This window comes from Mya arenaria, chromosome 13 (genome assembly GCF_026914265.1).
Source record: "Mya arenaria isolate MELC-2E11 chromosome 13, ASM2691426v1".
Lineage (NCBI taxonomy): Eukaryota > Metazoa > Mollusca > Bivalvia > Myida > Myidae > Mya > Mya arenaria.
Genome location: NC_069134.1, coordinates 50,613,180 through 50,624,432, shown reverse-complemented (window position 1 = coordinate 50,624,432; position 11,253 = coordinate 50,613,180). Strand labels below are relative to the sequence as shown.

The 11,253-nt window shown below is 35.2% G+C and overlaps 1 protein-coding gene across 2 annotated transcripts; it reads right to left on the bottom strand.

The window, feature by feature from the left end:
- Positions 1-1,247: 1,247 nt before the first annotated feature.
- LOC128214914 (uncharacterized) lies at positions 1,248-3,841 on the bottom strand. 2 transcript variants are annotated; one of them, XM_052921628.1, is made up of 2 exons: positions 3,732-3,841; positions 1,248-3,238 (listed from the first exon to the last, which is right to left on the bottom strand). In XM_052921628.1, the coding sequence occupies exon 2, from the start codon at positions 3,231-3,233 to the stop codon at positions 1,512-1,514; it is 1,722 nt and encodes a 573-aa protein (XP_052777588.1). In that variant the 5' UTR covers positions 3,234-3,238; positions 3,732-3,841; the 3' UTR covers positions 1,248-1,511. The 2 variants fall into 2 exon arrangements, with proteins under 2 accessions (XP_052777588.1, XP_052777587.1); XM_052921627.1 differs by having other exon boundaries at positions 1,248-3,372; positions 3,732-3,836.
- Positions 3,842-11,253: the final 7,412 nt, after the last annotated feature.

Here is an 11,253-nt window from a genome sequence, read left to right as displayed (position 1 = left end):
ATTGGACCGAGTTGTATGCAAGTGACAGGATAACATTCTTTTCCTATCAATCAGTGAGTATGTGCTCTTTTTAGTATGTTAAAAATATCTACATCCTTGTAAACATTACGGGTTTTGACCATTGCTCAGGGTATTTTTAGGCATGTTTTAAACGGTCTACACTATGTTACCTTTTCCTTCAAAATCATGAAGATTACCAATCAATATGTATACGACTTTTCGACTCTTGATGACCTACCTCGGCAGGTTCATTTCAACGGCTTATTCAATTACACTGGTGCCGGTACAGATTATAAGACGCCATAATTATTCATCGTTGCCTGGAAATTGATAAAATGTTATATATTGCAACTTGCATGTTTTCCGATGTTTTGTAAACGAAATTCCCGTGTACTTTAAACGATAAACCATTTCCAACTGTTTATCTAATACGAAATTCCATACTTTCCTACCGAAAACGTGGTCCAACATTCCATCGGCAATCACGTTTGCCATATCTAAAATGATTAATCAATCGCCATCGGTTTTTATAAATGTATTCGAACACTAACATATATCCTATATATATTGAATCGAACATATAGAAAGAACAACCGCTATGGTGTGTCTAGCAGAAATGTTACGATAAATATGTTTATAAACGTCAATACATTTTAAAACCGCATCTGTCTTTGATTAGATAGATTTGAACAGGCATGTCATTATTTCCGTATTAGTTTGGCAAGATTATGTCGCATGGTTGTAGTGAAAATATACCGTAATCCAAACGTTAACTAAAGGAAAATACAACGGTAAATCAAAGAGGTAATATATCAAGATAATGTTTATTTGTGAAATGTATTTTTAGAATGTTTTGGTAGTCCCATCATTTAACTTTTAGGCAATTTGATGAGGGTACGGTTTGTTTGTGATGTTTGAATTTGGGTATATCATGTTAATATGTTTGTACGCGATAGTCCATTGTCGTTATGGCCCTTGCCTTGTGCCCCTAAACAGGGATTATTTTTCAATTGTCGACCACTGGGCTTTTCCCTGTAGTTTTCATTATTTTATTATTAGTTATCAATATGGTTGTCTCCTTTGTAGTGCTTATACAAATGACGGTATCTCGGATTGAAAACACTGCAAAGAGTGAAAGCGTCAAAACAACGTAACAGCAATAGGTGTAATTCATTGTTGTTACATTCTAAGTATTTGGCATAGACACGAAAATCTTTTTTCGAACTCTTGACGTTATTCTTTATTTAATTCTCTGTAAGTGGGTATTTTTTGATGCGTATTCAATTTTAGCGTGCCACCAGATGAGTGGTCATAATTTGTTATAAACATTGAAACAAAAAATATTTCTGATATATGTTATATATGAAAATGCATTAAACAACAAATTTAAGGTGTAATTATATGTTTATTGAACACGAATTGATTCACTACATTGAAGCTCGTTTTTTAACATTTGTTTTATAACATACTATTTAAAACAACACAGTATATTGATACTATGCTCACAATTCCTATTTGTTAAGTGTATAAGTAAGTTCATACAGTTGGATGGATGGTTCGGGCTCACTTCCTCTTGATATTACTAGTTTTGTCCCGTCCTGTGATATACGTATCGCACTGAAACTATTTCTTGGTACAGTAAATGCCTGTAAAACCTGACCATCAAGGGTAAATCGGCAAATAGAACTGTTAATGTCACAACAAACGAATACTGTATCATCAGGCGCCATGCAGACTTGTCGTGGGCCTTGTATCCTTTTATCGTCTACAATAATTTTTTCGCCTGTATGTGTGTTAAACATATATACTTTGTTTGATTTAAAATCTGTCAATATAATTATTCCTAGAAGCTCTGCGTACGTAGTAAAACTATCTCCTATTTGAAATTCAGCAATAGGGCAAAGTGTGTCAATAAAATCTGTCTCTTTCCCTTCGAAGTCCACAACACGCACTGGAACTTTGGTATTTTCAAATATGCTACAGAGAAACATTGAGCAGTTGAATCTAGAAATAGCAAAATATGCAGCTGAAGTCGAAACTTTCCGTGTAAGCATGATATTGTTAAGTCGGTCGACTTTTAAAAAGTAAACTTGAGCACCAGTTGTTACTGCAATTTGGTGATCATTATAAGCACATACGTCAAGTGGTTGTGTAAAAAATGTAAATGGTTTTCCAAGAACCTGTAGATTTTCACATAATATTAAACATTTTTTGTTTCGATTATCAACAGCCACCAGCCTTCCATCTTTGAGGAAATCTATGCCACTGAAATAAGCATTGCTTGAAGAATAGGTAGTTTTTCTATTCATTGAAACTGTTTTTGTGTCCATTGCTTTCGGGTTGTCATCCTCTAGATGTAGAAAGTCAGAACCATTTGCCTGGACTGCTACATCAGTATTCTGTTGAATTCCATTCCACTTGAACACAAATGTATGTTCGGTATGTATAGACATATTGTCTGAGTACTGATGTTTCAGAAATTCTTCGTTTTCTTTCAGTTTGGTTTCAAGCGATTTACTGAGAATGTAACATTTATCCGATAAACCTTGTTTGGATGCATTATTCAAACTATTTACCCACATATTTAACTCATCGTGTATATTCGAAACTCCAGACACTTGGGGTAGCATAGACGATTTGGCGCTTTTTGCCGCAGAATCAATTTCAATTAGAAATTCTGCTAAACTTTTATCCATCTTATCACAAAAGTCCGATTTCATTTTATCAGCCTTTGCTTTAGCTTCATCCTTTTCTTTGATGCCGATTTCATTGACGTTACTAATGAATTCTTCAGCCTTGTCACAGCACGCTGTCAATCTATGTTTAAATTCTTCAATCGTCTTTTCCACCGGAAATTCATCAATGTGTTTTGCATTTTCACACTTTTTATGGTTTGAAAAAGCACATTTGGCGCAGATCAAAAGGTCATGGTCTTTGCAGTAAATTTCAACAGAAATACCATGCACTAAACAATTGTCGTACCCAAACATGTTAACGTGTTCTTCAGTTTCTGCTTGTTGACGGTCAACAATGCTATGGTCAGACATGAAGTCGTAACGCTTATGATGAGACGAACATTCCAAACATTGGAACTCTTTGCAGTTTTTACAGTAGACGCTCGCAGGCGTTGTCTTCTTGTCCTTATAACATGGTTTGCAATGCTGTAGAATTCGTCCGCCGACAGCATCAACTGGTACTGTCGAATCAAGTGTTTCATCCCCATATGCTGCCATATTTGCTGTAATATAGATCTGCAACTTTAAACAGACGTGCATCAACCCAAACAAGTATTCAATCTGGCACTTTGTATTTATGGATAAGTCTTGATTTGGATGTAACGCACAAGTCCAGGGCCCGAGTTTACGACTGGTCCTATGAAAAATAAAAATGATTGCTGACGCAATAAAGTAACACTCTTTGATCATTATCAATTTAAACATCTAATGTTTTAACCGCTAGACTTGTCTGTTTTACTTAAACATGCATATGATAAATCGTATGTACCCATTTGTGTGTATTGAATAGCAAATATCTTCGCACCAAACCTTCAGTATCTTTCGACTTATTAGCACATTTACCTCCTACACAAACATGAAGGACAATTCATTATATGTGTGTATATAGTAAATTTTATACGTGTGATATTTCATTCCGTCAAATTTCAATGAGCTTTTAACTCCATGCATACGTCACGATATGAGTGAAAGGAGTTAAACAGTAATGCTACTTACGGTTGTTTTGTTTGTCATAAAATTCCGTTTCGAAACTTCTTTGTCTCCATTGTGTTAAACTAGTTTAACATTACGATCTAAAAATAATAACGATTAAATGTAAAGCTGTTGAACTAAATACTCGTTTACTGATATCGTATTTCATGATAAAGCCATGGGGTATGTGCATTCATAAACCTCCCAAGTATGACGATATCAGTACGGTAACTCAAATGATATCTTTATATTTATCTACTTCACATCATCACATACTTTACGATTAAATATTGCCATCACGTAAATTTCTGTATTATACATGTGTAATATAACATTCGTTTATTTGGATTGGTCAGAACATAATCATAAGGCTTCGCATTTTGTAAACGATTAGTTGGCAAGATTAAAGCATACGTTTATTTCTTATTTGGTTGATTATGATTATTTATTTGAATACGGCACTAACGTGGTAGTATATTTAGCCTGTTACTTTCTTTATTAGAAAACGATCAATTTCCTTAAAATTAACAAGTACCTTTTTCTAAAAAAGGAGGACAACTGGTTTTTCTTACTAGGTACGTTGAAATGTGCTCGAAATATAGTTTTTAAAACTTTTTTATTTTATCCAATACGTTAATGGTCAAAGTAATTGCATTTGAATACGTCACTATCAATTCAAAACATAAAATATTTATATAAAGTGCATAAACATGGATCAGTCACCAAACATTATATGACGATGCAACAATTATTTAATTACAAGTCACATACTATATAGTACACAGGTCATGGTTCAAGATCACGAGTGTTTACAAACAATCGCCATATTCATATTTACTAAGTACTCTATCTCTGTAAACAAAATCATATGTTCATGCTAAATGTTAATTTAATGTATACGATATATTATCAATAGTAAGCTAAATAAACGTCATAAGTGAATTGCGAGTTTGTATGTGATGTTTTTGGTTTGTTGAACAATTTAATGCATCCTTCAAAATGTTTCGTTTATTAACTATCACTCAGGGTATTTTTCTCATTTCCTGACAGAATTGAACGGTTTTTATCCGCCATTTCCTTCAAAATCATGAAGATTACAAATCCATATGTCCACGTTAGATGTTTTTAGACTCTCGATGACCTATCAGGGACAGAATATAAGACGCCATAGTTATTCAATCTTTGCTTAGTAATTGATTAAATGGTACATTTTGCAACATACATGCTTTCCTTAGTATAAAATTGAAAACAAAATTACCGTGCATGCAAAACTGATGAACCATTTGCAATTATCTTATCTACTACGAAAACCTATACTTTCCTACCAAAAAAGCTGTCCAACTTTCTCTCGGCAATCACGTTTTTCATATCTTAAGTAATTTGTCAATCGCTATCGTTTTAATAAACACAGTAAAAAGAATATTGTTCAAACTAGAACACAATAGAGATTATGTTTCGTGTCAACTATTTCTGTTCTGCGAAATATATCGTCAAAAACTTCAGCTTTATTTGCGGAGCCGTTGCATTTATAATTGAATTGTTTGTTTCAAAAGCCTACGCGATGGTTTTTAAGATAATTCAGGAATTATTGTCATTTTCTTCGTTGAGCCTTTGACCTAAAATCTTACGATTATTTTTTTAGTTAAAAACATTTTTTAAATAACAAAATGTGGGAAATAAATTCATTTGTAATGAAGTATTCTATCTTTAAATTCATCTAACAGCGTCCTGATTCGTTCCAGAAGGAACTGATCGAAGACATTGTAAACACTTTTTATCTCTGTTTAAAGCTAAACTCTCACAGATTGAACGTTTTGACAACTTTTTTATTTTTTTGTCTTGGAACGAGCCAATTTTTGCAAAAATCCATGGAAACCAGTGATATAAGACTGCTGACAAAAAATTAGATCACAGAATTTTATATTTAAGTTCAAAAAATCATGTTTTATGCATTTTTCTTAACCCGTTAGTAACGGTTTAAGCCATAAAACATTATTTTTTTAACGGAAATATGCAAATCTGCGCTCTGATCTTTTGTCAGTAATCAATTATCATTAGTTTGCAGATATACACGCAAAAATTTCCTCTTTCCAAGACAAAAAAAAAAAAAGTTGTAAAAACGGTAAGTCTGTGAGAGTGCAGCTTTAACAAGGGAAACACATTGTTAGGCCATATACCAAAGCTCTATATATTACCATTCTGTCCTCAAATGTCCTCTGTATTTGTCTTCCAAGTGAGGTTAACAGTCCGCGTATATACATTATTGATACCAATGGTATGCACTTGCCTTAAGCTACTTTTGCTGGTTCTGTCAAAGAAGAAACATCCTCCCTGTCACATTCCATTTCAAGTCCGTCTATACACATATCAAAATATCTTTACCATGCATCGTCGCCTTATAATTGAATATACGCGAAGAAACATTAACACTGAAGACAATTAAACTCTACACTATCAATTTAAATCACGATTATATACAGGGTTTCTATAAATCGAAGGTATAGTTGTTACTTTGACAATAGATTTGCCTTAGTGTCTTTTAGCGTTGTGTTTCTTGTTTGTTTGGCCTTAATCCTTGTGCCCTAAACATCGCTAACATGGTTAATTATATAAGGTCACTGGGTTTGTTCCTGAAGCTTTACATCAAAAACCATTACCCTTAGTGAGACTAAGGATGTCAAATTACCCATTGATTGATTATTTCGTAAATGTATATTTTGGTATGACATGTGTGTTTCATTTCAATTAAATGTTTATACATCTTTTATTGGTCATGTCCATTTCGCCTTTGTCATTTACCAGTGAAAACGGGGTTTTCTATGCAGATGAAGATGGGTATTACATTTCGATCAGCAATTGGACGCCAGAGAGTTGCACTTGGAAAGGCAATTTTGAACATGCCTTTTGTAATTGCAGTTCGTGACGAGTTATCGATAATAACGCTAAAAATGTCAAGACAGTGGAGCATTCAAACTCCCGGAAGACTTCGATCACACATTGCGCATGTCTGTATCATTAACATTAGAACGCGACAAGTCAGATGTCTAGTCCTAAGAGATTCATTACATCCAACAGTATAGACTGTGGTGGCAAAGTAGAACCAACAAGGGATCGTTATGTTTCTCACGCATCCGAAGTAATTTTAAAGTTCCAACAGAGTAAATGTTATAACATTACCTACGTAATATGTCTGTTATAATTCTCTTGACTTTGTACAAAAAAGACAAGATCTTTTTTTATCTCTTACAACATCCATGTAAATCATGCATCAACGATATTTTGTGAATACTCTTCCTTTATCGCTTCTTAAAAAAAATTTGTGAGTTTTTATTACATAATTAATAACACTCTGTGTTGCAAAGAACCATACAAAGCACTCTGATATAATAAGAACAACATGTGTTAAAAACTTTGCAGTGCTTCCAATTGACATAGCTCCAGACATCTATACGTATCATGTAGAGCAGTAGTGACAGATTCGTCAACACTGGAACGTTGATGAGTGTTATTTCAGCCCATTTTTCTTCAAGAGTTTGCAGCCTGGAGTTGTTGTCATTTCTCTCCCGTACTTATCAGTACTTTGAATTTGTTGCTTACAACTTTCCTGTCGTTGGTAGCAACGGATATTTATTTAAAAGAAACGGTCATTGTCATGTTGACAATGTATGTTAAACGCATTTATGTGTTATGCGTTAAGTGTATGTTAAACGCATTTATGTGTTATGCGTTAAGTGTTTGCCATACGGAACTTAGGCAATAAAATAATTGGATGTAATTATATAACTTTTTTTTCTATATATACAACTAATGTGTAATGCAATCAGTTAGTTCTGCCTCTATCTATAAGAATGTTTTAATTGTAGCTTTACGGTTGTTTTATTATCTGACATTGTATCTGCCTTGAGCAATTATACTCTTTTTTATCTTGACAAAAATGTTTCTTTGAGGATACTAATTATATCTTAATTCAGGGCTGTCGATACGGATTTGAATACGTTTTTGTTCATAAAGGAATATACGGCTAATAATTGTTTTACGTGTTTACGTGTTTTGGGATTTGAAGAGAAACTTGAATGAATAAATCCAGATATTTTGGCAGCCAATGACATAACTTTGCAATGGTAGTTCCGATACAAATACCTTGCAGAGTAAAATGAGTTGTTTAGTTATTCGTGTCAAAATTAAACCTGACCAAGATCCTTTTTATTTATATTCCGATGGCTTTGTAGCATTTTTCTATATTTTTTAAACATGCCCTCTTTGTAATCAAAAATACCTCTTTTTGGTATAAAATGAGTTTTTTTTTTAAAAGATAAATTGATTATTATCATACAACGGTTTTATCAAACCAGTTTGTACGTTGGAAGAAACAATCTACATAGGTCTGTTAGCGATATTACAAATTTGATTGTCAGATTAAACAGCCAAGGCGAAATTGCCTTGGGAATTTGTATTTTCTTGTTTTTTTATTTCTCTTCACTTTAACATTGACAACGTGAAATGAATATTCTGACAGTGCTCGCCTTCAGGACACCAGGAACAGTTTCTTAGGGAATTTAACAAGCATAAATGATGTTAATTCATTGTAAGAAAATATAAGTGCGTGGATAAAAACGCATTGTCCTTTTTTGTTCATCATAACAGACAAAATGCACAATGAACTTAAGTACATTCAAAAAATGTTTACTGTACAACATACTTTATTTTATATTTGAAATATATATTTTTTATATCAATGAAACACCACTATATGTATTGCCATTTAAAAGAAGAACCTTTTTTGTAATACATATATGTATATAAGAAATGAAACGAGGCTATATTCAGTCTCCAACATGAATTGACGGAACGCTTTACTCTTATACGATATTGTTTTCTTTGCCCTGTATATCCAATATCGGGTCATCTTCTAATCATGTAACTTATAATATTGATACACCAAACGCGTTCATATCAGACCTCGTCGTTCATCTTAAGCATATAAACAAATATAGTTTCACCTCACACCATGTTCAATGATCTAAGTCAATGTTAACGAAGATAAAATTAAAGTGAACTATTTTGTTTGAAAGTTTTACTGCTTATCAACATTAGCATCCCTAAAACTTGAGACTAACATTCGGTCTTATTCATTTTGATGTGAAACTTCCATACAATAACGGAAATGATCCCATTACATACCTTCCAAATCGTTTTATAGGAATCATTTTGCCATACAAGTCTTTTCTACAGGTCATGATTAATATACGAGAACCTTTTCAGATTTGATTGACTCGGTTCGCCGCTAGAACCAATAAAAGAGGAATTGTGACAATCAATCAGACTTTATTCAATTGACTAGAAGGGTATTTCGTTTGTGCATTGATTTGGCTGTGAAAATAACAAAATCCCGCCGACCTATCCCACGTTTGACCTCATTTGTTGGCACAATTTACACTGAGAGATACATGATTGTCCCATTTTAGACTGGGATATTTTTAGTTCAATTTTCCACGAGAGATAACCGTTAGTCCACTGTTTACTAAGAGGTATCTGTTAGCCATATTTACATGTGGATAAAAAGGCCTCACCAGGCAGGAGAGCTTCATTTTAGTTTGAGCACTCGACGAGGAAACATCGAATAACTGTTTATATTAACCAAGCTCTGAAATGCCACCAAAGAAGCGACGAATGAAGGGCCCCCGTCCTGCAAAGGTAACAACAGTTGAGGAGCAGTCTGAAAATCCTCTTCCCTACCTACCACCGCCAGATCAAGAGGAGCTGACTCCTGTGATAAGAAGAAGGCAGCTCCTAGGATCGTTACTAACTTTTCGGAGGAAGAACAGGAGCTCATTATTGACTACCTCCAACAGAACCCAACGTTGTATTCCAAGAGGCTTTCTGGTTACAAAGATGCGGCGGCGAAAGACAGGCTCTGGATGACAGGCCATGCTGATGAAGCGCACCCCTAACGAGCTCAAGACGTGGTACGACAGCATGCGAACCAAGCTTGGTAAGCTAAAGAAAGTGGCCACTAAGTCTGGGCAAGCTGCAGATGGCTTCACTGCCACCGAAAAGTAAGTCTCCCTTTACTTCTACGCCATGACTGTTTTAAAATCTTGTATTATTATTTGTAATAACATCCTTACCTAGAAAATAGTTTATAGTTAATTATCTCGTAACAATGATAACAATGATTATAATTTATACGGATATTTTCTTATGAGTAATACATTTTAAACTCTATTTCATCAGGTGGATTTGGCAGCACTTCCAGTTACTGTCGGAGCACATTACTCAAATGCCCAGAAGGACTGTTGCGAGCTTCCATGCCCGATTTCATCCTTCTTCTGCTACAGCCTCCTCTGCTACACCATCTCCTGATCCTATAGAAGAAACTCCACCTGGTCCTGAGGCTCCAGAAAACGCTCCATCTACTGACAGTCCAGTTTCTACGCACACGTTGTCTACAGCCGGCGCTAACCCAGATGCCCTTGTGGGCCTATTGGAGACATTCCTGACCCAGCGACAGAATCAGGCACACCCAGCAAATGCGTTTGGCTGCTACGTCAACGGAAGTCTTCGAAGTCTCACGCCAGCTATCCGAAGAAAAGCAGAAGCCAAAATTAGTGGGTGTTGCACGAGTGCCATAACGAAGCAGAAAGACAGCAGCTCTGGCCGGTAAAATCACAGCGACACCTGACTGCATGCGGAGAGCCTCAAGACCAGCGTCCAGCCGGTCGCCCAAGGGAGCCTTCGGTCCGACAGTGGCAGCCACCTACTTCCCAGTGGCCGTCTGAGGTGACTAACTCACCCGATATTTGGCACTCAATGGATCGACCATGGGTACAGCAGCAGTTTCCTGAGATGAACATCGCCTGTTCACCGCCCATCACTGGAAATCAGTCACAGCGGTCGTCGTGTACACAGTCGCTATCAACATCAGCTGTCGAAGGGCAAGACATCTCATACAGCCAGATGCTCAACTCCGACGCTTATCTCGTTCTTGGCGGGTCAGATCACCAGCAACATGACAAGTCCAAGCAAAAAGAGAAGGATAAATAGCTCTAGCACATTGGCCTATGAGAAGCAATTGGACTAGACGGGACAAGTGAAGTGTTACTTACAGTACTTGTTTTTATTATTGTGTAACAACACAAATGTAAATTTATATATGTGTGTTTTTGTTGTATTTTCGTTATATTGTTTTTATGATAAGCCGAAGAAAATTATTTCTATATTAAGAACTGATTCCTGTTAGAAGATTTCTTTTCATTTACGAGAGAATGCTCAGGAAGACGAAATAATATTTGTGATTGGACGTTCAATACCTTTTTTATTGGTTACAATGTTCAGGATTAAGTAAGTATAGAAATAAGTCAAGACATTATAATTGTTTAATTTGTTTAAACGTCCTTTAATATCATTTTGTCAATAAAACAAGATCTTAAAAAATGTCTTCGCAAACTTCTTCTGAACTTACTACGTATGATTAAAGTGGTCGCTGAATTTGTACGTAAAGACAAATAGTTTCTTTGGTGATGCCCAATCTAGCAATTACCCGGCC